The sequence below is a fragment of the Amblyraja radiata genome, chromosome 33, assembly GCF_010909765.2.
Source record: "Amblyraja radiata isolate CabotCenter1 chromosome 33, sAmbRad1.1.pri, whole genome shotgun sequence".
In the NCBI taxonomy this organism is placed as follows: Eukaryota; Metazoa; Chordata; class Chondrichthyes; order Rajiformes; family Rajidae; genus Amblyraja; species Amblyraja radiata.
The window spans coordinates 19,536,725-19,562,357 of NC_045988.1; the positions used below are offsets into that span (position 1 = coordinate 19,536,725).

Here is a 25,633-nt window from a genome sequence, read left to right on the forward strand (position 1 = left end):
TCTCCGTAAAGAGGTGAGAGTGCCCCGCATATCCTGAAGAAGGACCCCGACCCAAATCGTCACCTATCCATGTTACTCCAGAGATGCTGTCTGATCTGCTGACACATTCAAATTTGTGCAAAGTTACTCCATGTTACTCCAGCTCGTTGTGTCCTTTTGCCCTGAAGAGAATTGTGTTCCTAAAGCTGACCCATTCAAACTTGTGCAAAAGAAGACTTGGAAAGCAAGAAGCAAAATAATGAAGAGTTCATTGAGTTGTGATTTTTAGGCTTCATTGCTTATGTAATGTAATATTTGTACATCTGAATTCATTGAACAATTGTCTTGATCAGAGCCAAAAATTTTATTATAAGATAACAATGTATATGAAGAAATTTTAAGGTGCAAAACAAATATAAAAAGGCAATGAGATTTTTTTTCTAAATATCTTACTCTAAATTTCTCAGTTTTTTAAAGTATGGAGCTTGAGGTTAGAGAGTCACACAATAATATTGTACTTTGAGTTCATGCTGTTTGACCTGGTTTCTTGGTTGTGTGCAGACGATGCCAGTAAATTGGAATTAGTTTCTTTACCAGGAGCCATTGCATCCGCTCTGAAAGCAACAAAAGATTCAACCATTGAACGAAGATGCAACTACCACATACTTAAGCACTAATATTTCACAGTTTGCTGGTACCCAAGTTCAGTCCAGTGCTATAATGTTGCCTGAGTGGAATATCATGTTCTCCCTCTTTTCCCTGGTACTCTGGCTTTCTCCCAAAGATATGCAGAATGTTAGTTAACTGGACACTGTAAATTACCCCAATGTTTCTTCGTGTGTTATGTGTGGGGGGTGGTATGGGGGGGTGAGGGGGAAACCGTTTTGGCTGCCTCTTCCATGGAGAGGCGACATTTTCAGGTCGCCTCCCCCGTGGCCTAACAGCAAGGATCGGCGCGGACTTTCCCGGAGACGCGCCCGGGGCTTCAGCGGCGGGCGCAGCGTGGACTCTCGGCGCGGAGCGCGTGAGACCTCGCTGGAGGGGAGCGCTCCATTACGCTGGCCCGCGGCAGCCGGCAGCCTGAAGCCGCAGTCTGCAGAACTCCAGCTGGTGCGGCGTCTACAGCCCGGGATCCCTCGTGGAGGACCCGGGGGGAAGAAGAAGCTTCCACCGCCGGCCCGCGGCCGTCTTCTACCGCGGGTGCGGCATGGACTTATCATCTCCCCTGGAGGGGAGCTTCGACCGCCGGCCCTGCAGACTGCGGTGCTTCCGGCTGCGGCACGGCAGGTACTTTAAAACTTTGACCGCCGGCCTGCGGCCTACACCAGCCTGAAGCCGCGGTCTCTGGTTGGGAAGAGCCGATCCTGGACTCACCTTGACTTTGACTTTGTCCCTTACCATCTGGATGCCCGCAGCAACGGCTGTGGAGGGTGGTGGTCCCGACCACGGGGGGAAAATGGAGGAGGACTGGCCAAGCCCTGTGCCTTCCACCACAGTGATGAATGCTTTGGTGGATGTTTGTGTAAATTTTTTATTGTGGTTGTGTTCTTTATTACTGTACCGCTGCTGGCAACCCAAATACCACCGACCTTGGTTGTGTGGCAATTAAATTATATCAAATTAAATTATCAAATTAAATTAGGCGGGTAGCTGAAGAATCCAAGTAAGCTGTCGGGCAAGTGAAATGGAATAGGTTACAAGGAAACAAGTTGGGAACAAGAATAATGGGAATGCATTGACCTAATGGGCCAAATGCCTTCCTTTTAGAAAACACAAAAATGCTGTAGTCACTCAGCAGGTCAGACAGCATTTGTGGAAGGAAGGATAGGTGACATTTTTGGTCAGGAACCTTCTTCAGTCTGAAGACCCGTTGCTTATCCATTTCTTCTGCAGCTGCTGCCTAATCCGCTAAGTTACTCCAGCATTTTGTGTTTTACGCAAGATTCCAGCATTTGCTGCTCCTTGTTTCTCAGCTGCCTCCTATGGTTATTTTTACTACGGTTTACTTTTAATGTAAAAGCTTAATTTACTGTGTGCTGGCATATCAAAATAGGTTACAGATTTTTTCCCCATACTATTGGACTGACATCCTTTAGTGAAATAAATGAAACCATTGGCAGAGGCCTGATGTTGCCTTGACAACTAACTTTTGCACTGCCTTGTCCACAAATAAACTAACGGTATTAGAAATCATCACCAATTATAAATGAGTTATTTATTATAGAAGCAAGCTACAGAAGGAGTTCATGTAGTTCATTATGCCTGGGGCAACCTTACCATGAGCCACACAGTCTCACTCCGCTGCTTTCTCTATGTTCCAATTACTGTGTCTGACTGAACTGAAAGATATAGCATGGAAAGAGGCCCTTTGGCCCTCCAAGACCATGCTGACCATCTTCACACTGGTTCTTTGTTATTCCAATTTAACATTAATTCCCTATGTATTAGGGACAATTTACAGAGGCCAATTAACCTACAAAGCAACACATCTTTGGGATGTGGGAAGGAACCAGAGCACCAGGACGAAACCCACGCAGTCACAGGGAGAAACTGCAAACTCGAAACCCGAGGTAAGGATCGAACCAGGGTCTCTGGTGCTGTGAGGCAGCAGCTCTACCAGCCACGCTACTGTGCTGCCCTATGTCCTTTACAAAAATATACTCCATTATCTTTCGAAGGTTGAGATGAAATTTTTATTTCCTATCTCTTCAGCCATTGCATTCTAGTTCTCAACAACACAGAGTGACACAGCACAGAAACTGCCTCCTTCAACCAAACGCTTCAACAAGTACCCATTCTACCCTAACCCATTTGACTCTCCCCAATTTCCCATCGTATTCCTCCAGATTCTACCTCTCATCTACACGTTAGGAACAAATTAACATACCAACATGTATGTTTTTGGCATGTGAGAGGTAACTGGTGTACCAGAAGAAGCCCACATGGTCGCAAGGGCGGATATACAAATTCCACGCAGAAAATGGTGGAGGTTGAGTTCGAACCCAGCACACTGCCATGATGTAGCCGTGCCACAATGCCACCCAACTCACAAGAATCATAAAGATTCAGCACTTTTTGAAAATTATCTCAAACCTCTTCTCTTTAGTTAAGAACATTTCTCCAGATAAACAGTTTTCTCTTGCCTGTAATTGTATCAAATATCCACAATTTTTAATATACGAGTTCAAAGAACCATGATTTGTATATTTTTTTGTTCAAAGCTGTGCCTTAACCCGTTCTGTCGGGGTCACTGGATAACAATAAAAGCATTTAACTTTCCTTGGGACTAAATCCTTTGAGCATCATGCTCATGTCTACTACCTCTGTTTCAAGCAGTCGTGAGCTGCTTGCCTGCTTTTGCTCAATGACCTAGTAACAAATTAATGGTTGAGTAAACAGATGCAGAAAGGAAATGATGTAAACATATCAATGGGCAGAATCTGCTGGCACAATTATGCTGAGTTAAACTATCGGTGCATGGAATATTTGGCAGGGAAGCGTTAGTCTGTGAGTTGTGCTTCAACATAAATTGCTGCAATGATTGGTGACACCTTGCTGTTAGCCTCATCAAACAAGATTTCCCAATGTGTTTGAAGAAGCTGCTGGCTTTTCACCAGAAATACAACGGAGAAATTTAGGGCTAATGCTAAACAATGTAAGCATTGACTAATGTGACATGTGTAACGTTAGAAGGTTAGAAAGAAAATAATTAAAACTACTGTGTCTCATTTCTTTCAGTACCAAGGTGCTGCTAGACTATTTTTTTTAATTTCAAATATTTAATATTCTTACTATTCAGTATTTTTATTCTTTCAAACTTAACCCCATATTTCCTTCACTTTATACTTCTCTTTTTGAATCCAAATACATTCTAATTCAGCTTACTTCCTTTTTATGCACAACAAATATTTTTAGTCCAATAACTCATCCAAGTGCCAGACTGATAGAATAGAAGTGGAGAAAATGGTTCTCTTGGCTGTGCGATCTAAGAGCAGAGAGCAGTGTTTCTACATAAGCAGTCAGCCATTCAGGTCAAAAATGAAAGCTTCCATCACCCAAACAATAGTCAATCTTTCAAATTCTCGTCTTGTGGAGGCTCAATTCTGGACTACATCCAAGAAAACGATCAGTAGACTTTAGATATTAAGGGAATTAAAGGATACATGGTTAGCTCAGGTAGGTGATGCTACGGTGAAAGATTAGCCTTGAATTTATTGAGTGGTAGACAGATGAGATGGGTTGCATGGCTTACTTCTATTTCTTATGTTTACTGAGCATATCATTAGATGCCCTACTCCAGTAATGTATATATTGGCCATGGTATAGAGAGATTGCTACCCTCTTCCTTTGTCAGAACCACTGAGACAAAACATAAGTATCCAAACCTCAACTCATGTCCCGTGTAGTGGTCCTTGGACGTCTCCTTCTTTTTATAAAAAAGGTAGTAGGCAACGACAGCGATCAGGATCAGAGCCATAAGGGTGCCAATCACAGCGCCAATAATCACTCCAGCCCTGTTGTTCACTGTGGGGAAAATGAATTATTACTCAGTGAGGCAAAATAGGTAGAAATGTTGTCCATTGCACCTCATGTGGTTCAGACGCAGATTTGTTTGATCAGATGATAGTATTTGGTTTAGTTTAGAGAGGCAGCATGGAAACAGGTCCTTCGGCCCATCGAGTCCACACTGACTGTTGATCATCTGTTCCTACTAGTTCTATGTTATCCTACTTTCTCACTTCCTACAGATTAGGGGCAATTTACAGAGACCAATTGACCGACAAGCCCCCATGTCATTGAATTGTGGCAGGAAACCGGAGCAGTTGGAGGAAACCACGCAGTCACAGGGAGAACATGCAAACCCCACACAGACAGCACCCGAGGTTGGGATCAAACCCGGGTCTCTGGCGCTGTGAGGCAGCAGCTCCACCAGGTCTTCTCGTGGCAGATAGGACAGCTCATTTTTGTCCTTCAGAAGATCACAACCTCCTTTCAGCAAAAGGCAGTTATCCAGCCCGCCTGAATGCAGCCACCCTGAACAAACTATTACGCTCATGTAATGCTGCACATCAGTGACTCCACGATGATATGCATGGCTGGAGAGTCTTTCATGAGACAGTACATCCCTCGGACCTTCAGAGAAGCAATATCACTCAAGGTGTAACACTGAAACATATGGGGAGGGAGGGGGTTTGGGTGCACATAACCAGAAACTTGGTCAAAGGTGTACGCAGTGCATTAAGGGAGGAAATTGAGGTAGATGGTCAGAGATGCTGGGGGAAAAACCCCAAGACTCAGGACCTTGACAAGAAAGCCTAGCTGATTGATGGACAATTAAATTCACGGACAGTCAAGGGACCAAATTGGAGGTATGCAGGCCTATCAAAGTTAACGTGCTAGGTAGTGGTGAGTGCATGAAGTGATTTGGAAACAGGAGTGAGTCTTTTTTTAATTGAAGGAATAGCTTCAGCAGAAGCAAATGGAGATGAATAAATCTTGGATGTAGGTGAGTGGGATTGTTGGCATACAAGATGGGAGCAACAAACTGACAGAGGTTAGAATGAGAAAAGCAAGTTTAGAGGCAACAACAAAGTGAATGAAGGTTTCAGGCATGTGATGATGAAAACCCAACGGTCAAGGGCTGGTACACAAAAATGCTGGAGAAACTCAGCGGGTGCAGCAGCATCTATGGAGCGAAGGAAATAGGCAACGTTTCGGGCCGAAACCCTTCTTCAGACTGAGGGCTGGGGTCAGCTCTGAGTAGACCCAGATGCGTGGGGGAGGTTCTTAAGAGGTTGTCCTATCTTTGTGTCTTTCTTTGCTCATGCAGTTCTGGCAGTTTCACAGTGCAAAGACTCTTGAGTTGTCCTGAGATGTAGCAGGGACGTGGAGTTACGGGTCAAAAAGAGACATGTGACATCTCTCATTAGGTTTCAAAGATGTTGCTGCATGTAATGGAAGGATAAACCATGGGGTCACCAGAAGTAACATTTTTGATGATGTCTTGGCCTTGTCCTTGGAACTACACACATTGAACTGGATATTGATGGGAGAAAATTGTAGGAGCATGTTGTAATTAATTAATGTCAAAACCTGTTAATGGATCGAGAATTAGCAGAGACAGTTTACTTTTATCACAGTCACATGGTGTGCCATTTGTACGATACATTCTGTCCATGTGAATCTTATAAATCCATGAATCCATAAAGCTGATGTCATTGACTGGATAAGATTAGACAGAGCACAAAGTGAATAAGAGAGTTTACAGGGGGATTTTTAATTTTCACATTCTGCCCAATCACTTCACAATCCACGGAAACATATCCCCCGACTTTAATCCTAAAATTATCTTTCATTAGTTTGAATCGGCATCCCCTTATGTCAGACCCTCTGTTTAAACAATAATAAAAATAAAAATTAATGTTTTTTCATATAATTTTCGACCAATTTTACATGACAAAATTGTCTGTCAGAATGATCTTCTCCAGAATGAACAATATAACACCTTATTGCATTAAAATGTCATTGACAGAGGTATAATCAGGTGAAAGTAAATGCTAATTAAAAATATTGTCAGACTTAAATCTAGGCAGGCTTGTGAAAAGCATAGCAATTGTAAATGTATGTAATTTCTGCTTGCTGATAGCTAATTGTTCTTAGAGTTGAAAATACCTAACAATTACAGTAAATGTACAGTTAGAAACCTTTTGTCCTCCACAAAAGTGACTGCTTTCAATCGTCAAAGACTAAGGGCTATGTGGAGGAGGCTAATAAAAGCAGAGTTTAATGCCAAACAAGAAAAGCAACATTGGAAAATCATTTGGAGGAACAGCACCTCATATTCCGCCTGGGTAGTCTGCGGCCGGCGGGCATGAACATTGAATTCTCCCAATTTTGCTAGCCCTTGCTGTCTCCTCCCCTTCCTTAACCCTCGAGCTGTCTCCTCCCATCCCCCCGCCCTCGGGCTCCTCCTCCTCCCCTTTTTCCTTCCTTCTCCCCCCCCACCCTCTATCAGTCTGAAGAAGGGTTTCGGCCCGAAACATCACCTATTTCCTTCGCTCCATAGATGCTGCTGTACCCGATGAGTTTCTCCAGCATTTTTGTGTACATTGAAAAATCATTGTCAGTTTTACAATCTTGTTTTTTTGCTGGAGTGCTCAAGCAGTTCAGACATGGAAGCAGTCCTCAGGAATGGTTTAGTTGTCTGTGTTCCATCAATACTTGGAGTACTATCGAATATGTGCAGTAATGGTGCTAGTTTGAAAATTCTGGCAATCTCCATGGAAAGATATGAATTAGTTGCCGTCAATACAGGGGCCATTGTGTGTGGCCTATTTTCTCTCTGACAATCCTCTGGTGATGTGATTGCAACCCGTTCTTTACTTGCACTGAGCCTTGGCAGCCTTCCTGACATAGGCTAGTCAGTAGGGCCTTTCCTCCATGATTGAAATCACTTAACTCATTAGCTTGGCGCAGAATAGGAAATTAATCTGAGATCTTCTTGTGAATTTGCCTAGACTTATCACAGAATAGGTGGAAAACAACACCAGCTGGTAATATCTCACAAGTATTCATGACATTTAAAATTCCATATATAACAGTAACATCCACTGAACTCACTATATATGATACCCCAAGGTAGGGAAAGAGCTTTTGTAAACAATTCCCTCTCTGCTGACCGCTGAGTTCCTCCAACATTTTGTATTCCCTTCCATAGTTCTATTCCTGATGCAAATGATAATTAAACACATGACTCTTGACTCTCAATATTGACTCAGCAAAATCTTACAATTTCACTGGTGGAATCAACAAACTGATATCAGCCCCAGGCTAACATCTTAGCAATGAGCCCCTAATTATGTTCTATCGACTGAGTTAGGCAGGCCATGTTGTGTGGATGTTTAACATTGGACTCTTAAAAATAGGCACTCAACTCCAATCTCTGTTACAGATAAACCCGCAGAGGAAAACAATTCAAGCATGTCCTTAAAGTCTCCTTGAAAAAAATGAAACCTTCCCATTGACAAGAATGATGTCTAGATTAGAGGGTATTTAGCTCCAAGGAGAGTTTGGACAGAGTTGGATTATTTTCTCTGGAATGCTGTAGGTTGAGAGGAGACATAGAAGTATACAACATTATCATAGGAGACCTAGAGAGGTGAGAAAGTCAAAATATTTTTCTCAGGATGGAAATATTAAATACTAGTAGCAACTTTAGGGTGAGAGGGGCAAAGTTTAAAGGAGATGTGCAAGGCAGGTTTTTACACACTGGGTGATGGGTGCTTGGAACACGCTGCCAGGAGAGGTAGTGGAGGCAGATACAATGGTGGCATTTCAGAGGCTATTGGGTGTGTGCATGGATATGCATGGAATGAAGGAATATTGATCACAAATGGGCAGATTAGAGTTTGTCTTGGCATTATGTCTGGCACAGATATTGTGGGCCAAAGGACCTTTTCCTGTGTTGTACTGCTCTATGTTTGACTCCAGCTCACTCAAAATGGAGAAGTAGCATATGTTAGGATTGAGAACCATGAGTCCATTCATGAGGGCCACACACAAACCCTACATTAGTGGTGGAAAGAGTGCACGCCTCACAGATGATCCACTCGCCCATCCTGTCAGGCTCCACCTTCATTATACGTGAATGAGTTTGCGGTTCACACATAATGAAGCAAGCCTTCCTCGATCCCGAGGGACGGCCAAAGAAGATGGAAATGTTTAACTGGCTACAATATTTTGAGCATACCTCAAAGGCAGTAATATTGAACACAACAATATTTAAGCACACCAGGAACAGGTACGAACTGATTTCTGATCTGGACTCTTTTTTAATATTGGTATTATTAAAATCAATTTTCCATAATCATCCTAAATCTTACTGAATTCCGCCCACGCATTCACAAGATGTTCAGAGGACAGTGAAGCACGGTGTGTCAAACCTATCCAGAAAAATAATGTTGTAAATAGTTTTGCCTGACGCCATCTGTTAGTGTTTGCTCATAGCTATAATTAACTCTGTTTCTGATGTTTTAAGTGTCCAAATTGGAATAGAGATTTGCCCATTACCTGTGACTGACAAAGTCAGCTGACATGATTGTTCCCCAAGGACATTGGATGACATGCATCGGTATATTCCCGAATCCTCCATTGTGAGGTTCCTCAGAATCAGGGTTCCCTTTTTGGAATCTACTGCTAGAGAAGAAGATCGAAATAAAATGTTAGATATTCACAGTCAAGAAAAGAACATGTAAAATAATTTATCATTACAGTAGTAAATTAGTAAACTACATTTAATTGGATTTTATGACATAAACGTATGCTGTACATTCTTAGCCAAATTTTTGTATTTTGTAATTTAATTGGTTTCAATTACTCAGAAATCCCTAGAATTGCATCATCTGCAGATCTGCCATATAATGTCACTGGGATATGGAATAAAGAAAGATCATTTAAAAGGAAAAAAAAAATTTGATTAAACTTTCTTACTAAATTTCACTTGCAGGTGTGGAGAGTAGGTAAGTTATAGGAGGGATTCTGAGGGATAACATATACATGCATTTGGAAATAGAACGGCTGATTAGGGAAAGTCTGTATGGCTAGATTTTGGCTCACAAATTTGATTCAGTGTTTTGAACTGTGGGCGGCGCGACTCTTGTCAGCAGCGGCCTCTGCAGTCCGTCGGTTTTATTCTGTTTTATGGTTTTCTGTCTTGTTCTATGTAGTTTTTATTGTTTTTTTTGTCGGGGTATGTGTGTGTGGGTGGGGTGGGGTGGGGGAACTTTAAGGTCTTTCCCCTGCACGGGAGACCCGACCTTTTCTTTGTCGGGTCTCCATTGTCGTTGGGGCTGCAACGTGGAGCGGCCTCCAATAGGAATGACCTGGGGCTCCAGTCGCGGAGCTGCGGATTTACTCACCATCACGGAGCTGGCCGAGTCCGGAGCGGGTGGAGCTGTGGTGGAGCGCTGCTGTGACCCGACACCCGGAGTTTCGGAGGCTCCTACCGCAGGTCTGTGGACGGTAATGCCGGGAGCCCGCGGGTCCCTGGTGGGAGACCGCTTTTCGGGGCTTCCGCAGCGGCGACATCTCCCGCCCGAGTTGCGGGGTTGAAGATTACCTGGAGCGGGGCCTACATCACCGCCCCGCGCGGCTTGGAATGGCCGCGGGATTTTGTGAGCGCCCGCCCGGGGCTCCAACACCAAGAGCCCGATGCGTGGCCTTGCATCGCCCGGCGTGGCTTTAATGAGCTGCGGGACATTTAACATCGCCCGCCGGGGGCTTTGACTCTGTCTTTGACTCTGACATGGGGGGGAGAGGGGAGTGCAGGGGAGAGATATGTTTAAGTTTTGCCTTCCATCACAGTGAGGAGGACTCACTGTGATGGATGTTTATGTGAATTGAATTGTGTTGGTGTGTGTCTTGGTTCTTTTTTTGTATGGCTGCAGAAACCAAATTTCGTTTGAACCTCATGTGAGGTTCAAATGATAATAAAAGGTATTGTATTGTATTGTATTGTATTGAAGAAGTAACGAAGAATGTCGATGAGAACCAGCCAGCAGACATATTCTATATGGAGGAGTGTGTAGGAAGGAACTGCAGATGCTGGTTTAAACCAAAGATGGTCACAAAAATCTGGTGTAACTCAGCAGAACAGGCAGCATCTCTGGAGAGATGGAAGGTGAGTTTTCGGGTTGAGACCCTGAAGACGGGTCTCAGCCCGAAATGTTATCCATTCCTTCTCTCCAGAGATGCTGCCTGTCCCGCTGAGTTATTCCAGATTTTTGTCTCTATCTAAGTCTATATGGACTCCACCAAGACCTATGATAGGTTTCTGCATGGTAGTTTGTTCTGGAAGTTTAGATCGTATAGGTGGTTAATTGGGATCGGTGGTTAATTGGATACATAATTAGCTTGAGTGTAGGAAGCAGAGGGTGATGGTGGAAGGTTGCTTCTTGAACTGGATGCCTGAGACTAATACTGTGCCTCAAGGATCAGTGCTGGACCCATTGTTGTTTACCATCCATTACAAAAATTTGGCTGAGAATGTGCAGCATACGTTTATAAGTCATGTCATAGAATCCGAATTAGGTCATTCAGCCCATCAATCTATCCTACCATTCAATTATGGTTGATTTATCTTTCCCTCTCTACCCCATTCTCCTGTTTACTCCCTGTAACCTTTGACACCCTTACTAATTAAGAACCTGTCAATCTCCACTTTAAAAATACCCAAACACTGTAAATACTTTCGTGAATAATATCTGCTATTACACGCAAACAAGCTATTTTTGTAGTTCTCTCTCTGAAATATGAAACCAGATTATTTGCTAGGTCTATTATTCAAACTTCTGATACCACCACTCATTATCAGGGCAACCAGCAACCTATGTACACAATGCCTTGCCTACTAGCACAATGGGTGCTGAGACCAAATGGAATATTCATTTACATTCACAGTGAATCATAGAGTCATATGCTGAGAGAATTTGTCATTGAATAACAATGCATACTGGCGAAGGGTGCAACTGATGGAGTGATAACACTTGGGCTTTTACATTTGGCCGTATAAGGACAAATAAATAGACGACAAAATGTTATATCAAAAGTGAAATTGTTGCTCAAACAAGAATATATTTACAAAGTGCTGCATTAAATGGACCCTGTAAAGACCAACTACAAACTATTTGGTTTATGTCTTCCATGTGCCTGTCTGAAAGCCTCTTAAACCCCACTATTGTATCTGCCTCCACCACCAACCTGGCAGCGCATTCCAGGCCCCCACTACTCTCTGGGTAGAAAACCTACCCCATTAAACTTTCCCCCTCTTACCTTATAGCTACGTCCTCTAGTGTTGGCCATTTCCACCGCAGGAAAAAGGTTCTGACTGTCTATCCTATCGATGCCATTCATAGTTTTATATACTTTTTTTCCAAGTCTCTCCTCCACCTCAGATGCTCCAGATAAAACAATCAATGTCTACACAATCTCTCCCTGTAGCTGAAGCCCTCTAATCCAGGCAACATTCTTGTAAATCTTCCTCTGCACCTTCTCTAGAGCCTCCACATCTTCCCTCTAATGGGGCAAACAGAAATGTATGCAATACTTTAAATGCAGCCTAACCAAAGTCCTATAGAGTCCCTGTGTCCCCTCTGTTTGTTTAAAAGAGATTACAAGAGAGACGGAGGGAACCATGGGCCAATTTGATCCACTTCCACACTTGCGACTTTGATTAACTTCAAAGTCAACCTCATTAACTTGATTAACTACAAAACCTACAGGCTTTGGGTTGCCTGAAGATGCCGATAGAGAAGCACCATGTGGGATACCTTTCAACGTGATTCTTGGTGAAGCTGTCACAGTAGCAGAGCGGACCTCCGACCATTTGTACTGAGGTGCCGGGCGACCCACCGTTGAGTGACAGAGCAATGTAACGTTATTTCCTATGTACGGTTCTCCGATCACTTTGCACTCTGGAATCGATGGTGGAACTGCCAATTGGGAGGAAAGGACATACATCAGTATCACTCATGAAGAGTATTGCCTGACCACATGGGCAAAGCATATATGAAGGTCAGGCACCTGTAAGGTTACAGATTTCTGAAGGCAGATAAATTGGAGAAAGATTCAGAATAATCTCTGGTGGATTTTTTTTGGACATCGGCAAAATATTTATAAATATCAGCAGATTTATAAATCATAACATAACCAACAGTGAAGGGATCATTTATGTAGGATATACATCTTTCATTCACCATTAAACCGTGTGCATCTACTCATTTAAATTGACGTGTTAGTTATTTTGTTGGAATATTTGGAATTTCTTTAAATTATCTATTCATTGTTTGAAAGATATTTATGAGCCTGTCCCACTTAGGCGATTTTTTCGGCGACTGCCGGCAACTGTTATAGTTGTAGCAGGTCGCTGAAAAACTGGCGACTGGAGCACCCTACGACAATGTCTACAACAACCTACCTCTTGTCGACGTCAAGCTGCGGCAAGCTACCGTCAACTGACGTCCCATTAGTACGTCCACCTACGACCACACCTACAACCTTCATTCACCCGTGACAAGCTACGACAAGATAAGATTAGACAATTCAGTCGCAGGTACCTGTCGCTGGTCGACGTAGGTTGACGTAGATAGTCGCCAATGGAATTCACCGGTCAGCACCGGCGACAACCTACATCCTCCTGGCGATAACCTATGTCATCTTGGCGACAACCTACAACAGCACCTATGTCAGCAGAAGTCAAGGTATGCTCATTGGCATCAAGCCGACTGTCGCCGAAAAGCTTTGAACATTTCAAAATCCAGCGGCGACCAGAAAAACGTTACGATTATTTGGGCGACTGAGGAGACTACTCACGACCATACAGGAGACACCCCGGCGACCATGTGGAGACAGCCTAGTCACCTATAGTCGCCTAAAAAATCACGTAAATGGGACAGGGGTATAAGGGATATCTGCTGTGCTTTGACATTTAAATGTGGAGCAATACTTAAGAAGCCAAGAAGAACAGTTTCCCCTCCTTACCTCGCACAATTAAATTGACAAATGCCTCACTCGGTCCAGTGAAGTCTGGAGGATTGTTGATATCGCAAGAATACCTGCCAGTGTCTGATGACTTGGTGTTTTCAATTCTAATGGAAGCAACTCCTTTGGTTGGTTCCTTATCAATCAGATTGATTCTATTCGCTTGAGACCCAAGTTTATAAACGTTTCCATCAGTGTAATAAAGAATCTAAACAGATGAAATGATGTTAAAGAAATCATTTGTTAAAATAAATTATCTTGATTCATTCAGTCAAACCATTGTCCTTGTAAGATAATAATTCTCCTTGAAGTACAAAGTGCTGGAGTAACAGCGGATCAGCCAGTTTCTCTGGAGAACATGGAGAAGTGACGTTTATAGGTCGGGACCCTTCTTCAGAATATGTAGCCCCACTCCACTCTGGTATGGCGGACTTTAGACATGGGAGAAGAAGGATCCCGACCCGAATTGTTGCCTATCCATGTATTCCAGATTTTCCGCCTGACCCACTGGTTTGCTCCAGCACTTTGTCTCTTTTTTTGGTAAACAAGCATCTGCACTTCCTAAAGTCTACAATTTCTCAGAGGCTTCTGATCCAGTACAAAGATTTACTAGCCAATTGCTTCCAATTTGTTAATCCTTTCTCTCTGTATGGGTTCCAATGTGGAACTACCAGCACTCCACCTTGTAGCTGTGCTTATTTCAGAACAATAGCTCATTCTTCCTATCCTTTGATTCAAATGCTAAGTGGTTGTTTAATTCACAGCTTTTTTCTTGTAGATCATCATAAGTTCTCCTGTCACAAAAAAAAACTAACTGCCAGAGGAACTCAGTGGGTTGACGTTTCGAGTCGAGACCTTACATCAGGAGTCCTCAGATGCTGTTTGACCCATTGGAGTTTACATTCTGCTCCAGATTCCAGCGTCTGCTGTTTCTTGTATTTCCATAAATTCTGCTGCCTCTCTCTCTGTAAGGGGCCCATATTCATCCTCACATAGTTTCCTTTTTAAGAAAGTGTATAGGTCTCACAGCCCATTTTTATACTTCTCACCATCCTACTTTCATATCCTAACTTGCCTTTATCTGTCAATTTCTAGGTCCTCCTTTATTGAGTTTGTAAATGCCAACTGCTATTTCTGGCAACGTTATAAGCCTCCTCTTTGGATTTAATGCTGACTTCAATTTCTCTTGTCAGCCATGGATGAATAATTTTTCATTGTGGGTTTTTATGCCTTGAAGGATTTCTTTTTGCAGCTGATGCATTCTTTCCTTAAACGCTGAGCTTTACCTATCTATACCTTTCAATGTATTCTCTTAATCAAGCACATCTAACTCACCCCTTCCCCCACCCTAGTTGTCCTACTAGTTCCACTGTTCACATCCTTGAATCTCTTCGTTATTCCCTCCTCCCTAACCAACAATTGGCCATTATAGGCTCCACCCCTCCTTGGTCATCTGTTGCCGGCCCTGCTTTGTTCTGGCCTTTTCTTACCTTCAGTTCTCTCCCCTCTACTTTCAGCCTGAAGAAGGGTCCTGACCCGAAACGTCATCCATCCTTTTTCTCCAGAGATGCTGCCTGACCCGTTGAGTTAATCCAGCACTTTGTGTCTATCTTCGGTATAAGCCAGCATCTGCAGTTCCCTTCTACACATTTAATTCACCTCTCAGTTCCCCAGTGCCCTGTTCAGTCCCTTATTTCACTTTGAACAGTAACATTTACAAACTTATAGTAAAATGTTACCAGCATCGGAGTGTATTAGTAAACACCTTCCAAAGAGCTTTGCAGATTATTCTGTGGGACGTCGCTGAACTTTCCCTATAAATACAGTGTTCCTATTTTCCCTGTGGTCTGGCATATGGTTGTGAGTAGGAGATATGTTATGATGTGGAGTAATGAATGAGGCACAACTAAAACTTACCTTTTCTGCTTGTGCATTTTCAGTTGGCCCTGGTGTAAATCGCCATTCAAGAGAGAACTGGGATTCAACGGCTGTTTTGTAACTGCAGTCAAGGGTAGCATTGTTGCCAATGTTTACTACCACATACGGGTGACTTGATGTGACATATATTGATAGTGTAGGATCTGGAAAAGCAAATTTGAGAGAATTACTTGCACACGACAATTCGTGGTAAAAATAAATTATTTCCTGGAACTCAGTCTTTATACAGTATCTCCATGATAATGAGGGAGGTTTTTCAGCCCATTGATTCCATCCCAGCTCACAAAATGATCCCATCCCCACAGTACATTGCCTTGCATCCCTGCATTTACATCCAACTGCTCCCAGATTATATCAATCACCTACAACCTTGGAGTCATTACTCTACCAAGCCACGTGTTCTTGGAATTGATGAGGAAACTAGAGCACTCTGGGAAAATCAACCCATTTACAAGGAGAACATGCAACCTCCACATAGACAAAACCCAAGGTCAGGATTTAAACTGGGTCACTGCAGCTGTGACTAACTAGTAGCTGCACTCTCTGTCGGGACCATCATTTATTGTCCATCCCCGCTTTCTTTGAAGTGTCTTATTGTTTGCTGCTCAAGCTACTCTTCAGCAGAGTGCAGTGATCAAGGTGACGAAACTTCATGGCACAGTGTAGCAACTTACATGTGATCTTGGTTGCGAGCTGTCACCATGTTATGATAAATTGCATAAATAAGGGGCATTGACTGAGCTGCCAGCATAAGAATATCGACTCTCTCTTCACTCGCCATTAACCATCAGTGAACAGGAATTGATAGGGGCAGGCCTGCATCCCTCATTCCAAGCGGGTACCAGGAATCAGTAATACACATTTTATTTAATCTCGGTTTGACTACCAGCTACCACATAGATAGATGGATTAATTGTGCTGAGAGTGACCTGGCCTTCCTTGAGAATGTAGTTCAGCAAGCAACAGGCAAGCCAAACAATATGTTGGCCTTTAATACAAAATCAAAACGAGCACTAACATAGAGGTGGAGACATAAGGAACTGCTGATGCTAGAGTCTTGCATAGAATACAAAGTAAGGGCGGTAGAGTGTAATGAAGATTGCCCAGAGTGATTCCTTGTCAAATATCAAATTAATGGAAAGGATACTTAGAGATAATATATATAAGCATCTGGATAAACAGGGTCTGATTAGGAACAGTCAACATGGATTTGTGCCTGGAAGGTCATGTTTGACTAATCTTCTTGAATTTTTTGAAGAGGTTACTCGGGAAATTGATGAGGGTAAAGCAGTGGATGTTGTATATATGGACTTCAGTAAGGCCTTTGACAAGGTTCCTCATGGAAGGTTGGTTAAGAAGGTTCAATGGTTGGGTATTAATGGTGGAGTAGCAAGATGGATTCAACAGCGGCTGAATGGGAGATGCCAGAGAGTAATGGTGGATGGTTGTTTGTCAGGTTGGAGGCCAGTGACTAGTGGGGTGCCACAGGGATCTGTGTTGGGTCCACTGTTGTTTGTCATGTACATCAATGATCTGGATGATGGTGTGGTAAATTGGATTAGTAAGTATGCAGATGATACTAAGATAGGTGGGGTTGTGGATAATGAAGTAGATTTTCAAAGTCTACAGAGAGATTTATGCCAGTTGGAAGAGTGGAATGAAAGATGGCAGATGGAGTTTAATGCTGATAAGTGTGAGGTGCTACATCTTGGCAGGACAAATCAAAAGAGGACGTACATGGTAAATGGTAGGGAATTGAAGAATGCAGGTGAACAGAGGGATCTGGGAATAACTGTGCACAGTTCCCTGAAAGTGGAATCTCATGTAGATAGGGTGGTAAAGAAAGCTTTTGGTGTGCTGGCCTTTATAAATCAGAGCATTGAGTATAGAAGTTGGGATGTAATGTTAAAATTGTACAAGGCATTGGTGAGGCCAATTCTGGAGTATGGGGTACAATTTTGGTCGCCTAATTATAGGAAGGATGTCAACAAAATAGAGAGAGTACAGAGGAGATTTACTAGAATGTTGCCTGGGTTTCAGCAACTAAGTTACAGAGAAAGGTTGAACAAGTTAGGCCTTTATTCTTTGGAGCGCAGAAGGTTAAGGGGGGACTTGATAGAGGTCTTTAAAATGATGAGAGGGATAGACAGAGTTGACGTGGATAAGCTTTTCCCACTGAGAGTAGTGAAGTTTCAAACAAGGGGACATGACTTGAGAATTAAGGGACAGAAGTTTAGGGGTAACATGAGGGGGAACTTCTTTACTCAGAGAGTGGTGGCTGTGTGGAATGAGCTTCCAGGGAAGGTGGTGGAGGCAGGTTCGTTTTTATCATTTAAAAATAAATTGGATAGTTATATGGACGGGAAAGGAATGGAGGGTTATGGTCTGAGCGCAGGTATATGGGACTAGGGGAGAATACGTGTTCGGCACGGACTAGAAGGGTCGAGATGGCCTGTTTCCGTGCTGTAATTGTTATATGGTTATATGGTTATGGTTATATGTAGTGGTGTAAACATATTGGCTGATATCGACTGCAGTTTAAATGACTAAGAAGTGATCTCTCTGAAATGTACAAAGGGAGACAAAAATGCTGGAGAAACTCAGCGGGTGAGGCAGCATCTATGTAGCGAAGTTTCGGGTCGAGATCCTTCTTCAGACTGATGTGGAGGTTGGGGGGGGGACGAGAAGATGAAAGGAAGAGCTGGAGACAGTAGGCTGTGGGAGAGCTGGGAAGGGGAGGGGAAAGAAGGAGAAAGCAGGGACTACCTAAAATTGGAGAAGTCAATGTTCAAACTATTCAAGCGAAATATGAGGTCTCTGAAATGTACATGTTCATTGTGGGGCTAGATGGCAAATGCCAAGTTGATGCTGCCCAGGCTGTTGAATCTGGATATACGAGTCACAAACTTAGACTAAGGAGCTGGCCATTCGGCACAGAGGTGAAGGAAACTTTCTTCGCCCAGAGTGAGGTGAGCCTTTGATATTCTGAATGTTAGAGTGGGCACAAAGTGCTAAATATCCTATTATTTTTTACTTTTATATTCTTATGAAATTGTAGCTGTTTTTGGTCATTTATACATTACATCCGAATAATTTGCAAGGTGCAGTCTTTCAATGCTGATGGCCATTCCATTCCTTCACATCTAATTCTCAGCTGAGCTTATTCATTTGTACTCAATTTTCAGGGAAGAACAGAGGTATCTATGCTTCAAAACACAGGGCGGCACAGTAGCATAGCGGTAGAGTTTCTGCCTTACAGCGTCGGAGTTCCCGGGATCGATCCTGATTACGGTTGCTCTCTGTATGGAGTTTGTACATTCTTCCCGTGACCTGCGTGGGTTTTCTCCAAGTGCTCCAGTTTCCTCCGACACTCCAAAGACATACAGGTTTGTAGGCTAATTGGCTTGGTAAAATTGTAAATTGTCTCCGGTGCGTGTACGATAGTGTTAGTGTGCGGGGATCACTGGTTGGCGCAGACTTGGCGGACTCAATGGCCTGTTTCTGGGCTGTATAAAGTAAACTAAACTAAATACAGAAGCCCCGTGACAGCATCATGTGACAGGATAATTTACATGATTACATTTGTTTGGTAGGAGTTTGTAGAGTGCTATTGCATCTTCATTGGGTTTTTAGATCATGAATTTGCAAGATCAGATGAAGAATGTCCTTTAGTAAATGTTTTCTGCTTATTCTCAGTCTAAAGAATGGATCAACTGGGCTTAGATTCACTGGAATTTAGTAGGATGAGAGAGGATCTTATAGAAACATATACAATTCTTAAGGGGTTGAACAGGCTAGATGCAGGAAAAATGATCCCGATGTTGGGGGAGTCCAGAACCAGGGGTCACAGTGTAAGAATAAGGGATAGGCCATTTAGGACTGAGATGAGGAAAAACATTTTCACCTAGAGAGTTATGAATATGTGGAATTATCTGGCAAAGAAGGCAGTGGAGGCCAATCCACTGGATGTTTTCAAGAAAGAGTTAGATATAGCTCTTGTGGCTAATAGAATCAAGGGATATGGGGAGAAAGCAGGAATGGGGTACAGATTCTGGATGATCAGCCATGATCATCTTGAATGGTGGTGCTATCTCAAAGGGGCGAATGGTCTACTCCTGCACCTATTTTCTATGTTCTATGTTTTTCATGTTGCTCCACATTTACAGTATTGCCTGTCTCTCGTTGTTTAGTAGTCCTTGCAATATCACAACAGTAGTGAGTCTTTTGCACCACTGTAGTCCTTGATTACAATGTTTCATCCTTCCTGGTAATATCACATCCAGGTGAGAGAGATTTTATTTGACCAGAAGAATGGAAAATGAGAGCAATCAAGTTAACCAAGTTTTTAAAAGCCAACTTATCTTGCACTCCATTAAATGTTTTTCAAAACAGGTCACCAAACTGATCAGACAGTTAGATTAAAACAAGCTTCGTTCCTGAACTGTTGCATGGTTAGTTCAGTAACCTGACCTGTTTTCAGTAATGCTTGCAGAATAAAAGTCAAGTGTGAATATGTCTGAAGAATGATCTCAACCTGAAATGTCACCCATTCCTTCTCTCCAGAGATGCTGCCTGTCCTGTTGAGTTACTCCAGCATTTTGCGTCTATCTTCAAGTGTCCCTATGTATTAGCACTGACTTACTTTTTAACAGTATTTAGGATCAAGTTAGTGCTCAATGTTAAGGACCTCTAAGGCCCCTCTCACACACTACAAAGCTGATTTTACTTCGGAGTCACGTGAGTGACTACGTGAAGAACCCCGCTTACGACGCATGCGTGTCATATCGCATACACGCATTGAACGAGTCGCACCTGGGGAGGACGTCCCCTTGAACAGGAGAACTGAAGAAGCCGACGGACGGCAGGTAAGTGACTCTGCATTTCACCCTGTGTAGGAAATGGACAGAGCAACGCGTAGAAAGGCTGTAAAGAAGCTGTAGGACGTCAGTGGCGAAGGTGCCGGGGACCTGCAGCAGCAGCAGCCGGCACAGGCAACTTGTATGGAGACATCAGCTGTGCCGGATTTAAACCCCGCGCCGGGAAAATCAAATCCTAGACCGGCCGGGAAGGCAAAGCGCAAAGTACATCACTGCGAAAGTGATGTGCAGAAACAACCTCCGGATAATACTTACCGATACCAGAGTAAGGATGAGCAGCTGCAGGATATAGCGCAGCCAGCAGCGGCCACTTTCGCGGAGGTTGGAAACCGGTACGAGTGGCTGCAGCATGTTCGGCCATCAGCGACAGTTGCCGGGGAGTACCGGGACTGCGAGCAATGGCATAATTATATGGGGCGGCCGGGAGCGACCAGTGCCCGGAGGCATGGGGACCGGCTGCGGCAAAAACTGCATGCGACTAGTGCCCGAGAGCACGAAGGTCGGCAGGAGCGGTTGGATAAATTTAAACACCCGCGATCGACTAGTGCCCAAGAGCACGTAAGTCGGCTGGAGCGGTTGTTGGAGGAACTTCTCCAGAGTGGCAGGCTCCAGGATATGGACGATAGCCACAGTGGCAAAGGTGTAAGTCCCTCAGCAGATTACCATAAAGGGCTGCTTGACATTTCATCCTCCTCGGAAGAGGGTGTTGAAGGGCTGCCTGTGTCAGATTCTGAACTAGAGATGGACCCACATTCCCATATGGAGAACGAAGAAACCAAGTTGCTGGACATGGTAGGGAAATACTTTCAGCAAGAACAGACTGGCAAAGATCTAGAGGCCAGGATGGCTGCCAGCATTGAGTACATGTCTACACATCACCTGCAAGCCAATACCTTTGCTGAGGTGTTGGCAAGACATTTACCTCCGGGAAATTGTGGGGCTCTGAATGTGGCCAGTGTTAACCGAAGTATTTGGAGACACGTTGGTCAGGCAATCAGGAGTCAGGATATAAAAATTCAAAACGCCCTGAAAGGTCTCTCGGCGGGCATAACAGCCTTGGGCCGTACGCTAGAGAACGTAGACATGACGAATGACCATAAAGATGCTTTAGCGCTTTTTTGCAACGTTCAATTTGAACTTAATAATATAAGGAAGGGGGCTATTCAGCCAGCTCTGGATCCAAAGTTTGCAATCCTGTGCAAGCAAAAAGCTATAAAACCCCAAACCCTGTTGTTTGGGGGTGACCTGTCGAAACAGGTCAAAGATTTGGAAGAGGAGGCCAAGACTTTGGGCCTAATCAGAGCGGTCAAAGGATATTTTGGCAAACGATATCAACCTTATGGGCCTCCTAAAAAAGGTAGTACTTATACTTATAGTACTAGAAATTGGAGAGAGGCCAGAGGTAACCAGCAGCAGCGGCCTTTTTTAGGGGTTGGGCCCGGGACGCCCACTGTGGAAGATGCGCAAGCCTCCACTTCAACATCTACCCCACCCTCAACCTCAAGGCCCTCCGCAACCACGGTTGAAACCAAGAAAGTAACTAAATTTCCACCGATAACCATGGAGGTAGGTGGGTCTGTGCCTCCAGAATTAATAAGGAGCACGGAGGTTGGAGGGAGGTTGCAATTTCATTTGGAAGCATGGTGTAATATAACTATGGACAGATATACGACAGATGGCACAATGGGCTAAGTGTTCGGCTGGCGACCGGAAGGTAGCCGGTTCGAATCCCGCTTGGAGTGCGTACTGTCGTTGTGTCCTTGGGCAAGACACTTCACCCACCTTTGCCTGTGTGTGAATGTGTGTGAATGTGTGTGAGTGATTGGTGGTGGTCGGAGGGGCCGTAGGCGCAGAATGGCAGCCACGCTTCCGTCAGTCTGCCCCAGGGCAGCTGTGGCTACAGAAGTAGCTTACCACCACCGAGTGTGACTGAGGAGTGAATGAATAATGCGATGTAAAGCGCCTTGAGTATTAGAAAGGCGCTATATAAATCCCATCCATCATTATTATTATTATATATCCTTAGCAGTATTAAGGGATATCTGATAGAGTTTATACACATACGAAACCCTCCAGTACAACATACACCGGACAGAATATACATGCTTACCAAATTAGAACAAGCTAAAGCTCACATAGAACTACAAAGGTTGTTCACTAAAGGAGTAATTGAAATGACCAAACATGAACAACAGGAATTTGTCTCAAACATATTTATTGGACATAAGAAAGATGGGGGTTGCCGTATTATTATTGATTTATCAACGCTTAACAATTTTGTACAATATGTTCATTTTAAAATGGATACTTTTAGCACTGCTACAGAGTTAGTTTTAGCGGGCTACTTTATGGCAAGTATTGATCTTCAAGATGCTTACTATACGATACCCATCAGAGGTGAACACAGGCAGTTTTTGAAATTTAACTGGATGGGACAGCTTTGGCAATACAAGGCGCTACCAAACGATCTAACATCAGCCCCTAGATTATTTACAAAAATTCTGAAACCAGCTATGGCATTGCTTAGACAACAAAACTATAGAGTAATGGCATATTTGGATGATATCTTTATTGTGGGGAAAACTTATGAATTGGCTAGTCAGGCAGTGGTTGCCACAAAACAACTGTTGGAACATCTGGGATTCATTATCCATCCAATTAAGTCAAAATTAACACCATCTACTAATATTGATTATTTAGGGTTCACCATTAACACACTTGATATGTTAGTGACTTTACCTATAGGGAAAGCTACGGAGTTACAAAAGGATTGCACAGAGCTTATTAATACCTTTAAACCTTCCATCAGACGGGTAGCCAGGATTATTGGGAAAATTGTAGCCACGATTCCTGCCATTCAATTTGGACGATTACATTACCAAAATTTACAGAGAGAAAAGATTAGAGCACTCAAAAATAATAGAGGCCATTTTGATAGGCCAATGGAGCTAACAATTGAAGCCATAAAAGAACTACAATGGTGGGAACACAATGTTAAGTATAGCTCCAACCCAATGGTTTTTCCCAACCCATCTATGGTATTGCAAAACAGATGCCAGTGCAATTGGTTGGGGTGCAACGGATACCATCTCGAGCTGTGGAGGGAGATGGAATATGCAAGAAACTAACCTACTTAACACTAAGGGTATAAATTACTTAGAAATGTTGAGTGCGTTTTATGGTCTAAAATCTTATTGCTCGGGAATGAAACACCAGCATGTTAGATTGCAGATAGATAATACCACGGTGGTGGCATATATAAATCATATGGGTGGAAATATATCAACATCCTGTGATGAGTTAGCAAACTCTACTTGGCAATGGTGCATCCAAAGGAATATTTGGTTATCAGCTACGTATCTACCAGGGATACTTAATTCAGTGGCAGACGCCAGGTCATGAAAATTTAATGAAAATACGGAATGGATGTTAGATAGAACGATATTTGCTAAAATCACAGCAAAGTATGGAATGCCGGATATTGATCTTTTTGCATCCAGGTTAAATCATCAATTACCAAGGTATGTATCATGGGAACCAGATCCTGGGGCAGAAGCTACAGATGCATTCTCACTGCACTGGGGGAAATGGTTCATTTATGCATTTCCTCCTTTCTGCCTCATCAATCGGGTACTACGGAAAATTCAACAAGATTCGGCATCTGGGATTCTCATAGTACCTGATTGGCCTACCCAACCATGGTTCTCGGTGCTACAGGATTTGGTGCTAACACCATGTAGTATTTTAAGACATAGTCCTCAGTTGCTTGTGCATCCGGTGACTCAGGATAGCCATCCTTGCCATAATTATCTGAATTTATTGGTTTGTAGACTCTGAAAGACCCGCTTCGGGACATGGGTCTATCTGATAGAACTGTGGGCATGATCACAGCAGCACAGAGAACTTCGACTCAAAAACAGTATTTATGTCATATTAAGAAATGGACTAAGTACTGCCAGAATAACAATCTGGACCACAGGAAGATGGATGTTCCAGCTATGCTAGAATTTCTCACCAGCCTGCACTATGAAGGACTCAGTTACAGCACGGTGAATAGTGCTAGAAGTGCATTGTCGACTTATCTATGGCAAGGCACAGAAAGACAGGCTGTGGGCTCACATCCTCTAGTAGTAAAACTGCTACGAGGCATCTTTAACACCAACCCACCAAGGTCTAGATACAGCCAAATCTGGGATGTGAGTGTGGTCCTAACCATGCTAAGGAATTGGTCGCCGGCTACAGCTTTAACTCTGAAAAAACTCATTATGAAAATGGTAATGCTAATGGCGCTGGTCACAGCGCAAAGGGTCCAGTCATTGCAGAAATTAAGATTGGATAGCTTGACTGTGGCGACAGGAACTTTGATATTTGTGATCCAGGACCTTATTAAGCAAAATAGACTAGGATCAGCGGGTCAGGTCATAGAATTCATAGCCTATCCGGAGGACGAACGCCTCTGTGTAGTGAAACACATTATGTTATATATTGACAAAACAAAGGCTATCAGAGGCAATGAACAGGCTCTTTTGATCAGCCATAAGAAGCCGTACCATAGAGTCTCGACCCAGACCATTTCGCGGTGGCTGAGATATGGCTTAATAAAGGCGGGAGTGGACACTAATGTATTCAAATCTCACTCCACCAGGGCTGCAGCTACATCGGCAGCTAATCGCCTTGAGGTATCGATGGACCAAATCCTCAGGACTGCAGGATGTTCATCAGAGAAAACGTTTCAGAGATTTTACAACAAACCAGTTAGGAATGAAGGAACGTTTTCGGGGAAAATTTTAAGTTCTATATAATTTATACCTGAAGCTTACAAGGTTTATGATTTGACTTAATAAATATTATTTATCATTTACGTATAAAAATTGGTATGAATGTATTTCTTGAATATCAGTAACAATTTCTCCCAAACTACCAAGGCAGTTGTGAAGCATGCACTCGTTCCACGGCATGAGGTCACAGAGCTTTGAAATCTTCACGTAGTCACTCACGTGACTCCGAAGTAAAATAATAAGATTAAACGAGAACTTACCAGTTTGAAGTTTGATCTTTATTTTATGAGGAGGAACGTTGAAGGAATACGTGCCCTCCGCTCCCACCCTCATATCGCCATATCTTAAACTGGTATCTCTTTAATAATCTTACTATTTTAGGTCATTATAGTGTATCTGTGACCTCACACAGCTGCTTTGAAGGATGACACGCATGCGTCGTAAGCGGGGTTCTTCACGTATTCCCTCAACGTTCCTCCTCATAAAATAAAGATCAAACTTCAAACTGGTAAGTTCTCGTTTAAT

At 43.2% G+C, this 25,633-nt stretch overlaps 1 protein-coding gene across 2 annotated transcripts in view; it reads right to left on the reverse strand.

Moving 5' to 3' along the window:
• Positions 1 to 246: 246 nt before the first annotated feature.
• The window catches only part of vsig2 (V-set and immunoglobulin domain containing 2), a 31,170-nt gene continuing 5,783 nt past the window's right edge, over positions 247 to 25,633 (reverse strand). The window contains exons 2-7 of one of the 2 annotated variants that reach the window (XM_033049711.1): positions 15,433 to 15,596; positions 13,516 to 13,723; positions 12,306 to 12,467; positions 9,049 to 9,171; positions 4,365 to 4,503; positions 247 to 593 (exon numbers count right to left, since the gene is read on the reverse strand). In XM_033049711.1, coding sequence (XP_032905602.1) covers positions 479 to 593; positions 4,365 to 4,503; positions 9,049 to 9,171; positions 12,306 to 12,467; positions 13,516 to 13,723; positions 15,433 to 15,596 — 911 coding nt within the window. In that variant the 3' untranslated portion in view covers positions 247 to 478. Of the gene's footprint in view, positions 594 to 4,364; positions 4,504 to 9,048; positions 9,175 to 12,305; positions 12,468 to 13,515; positions 13,724 to 15,432; positions 15,597 to 25,633 lie in introns of both variants that reach the window. The other variant, XM_033049710.1, reaches the window with a different exon arrangement.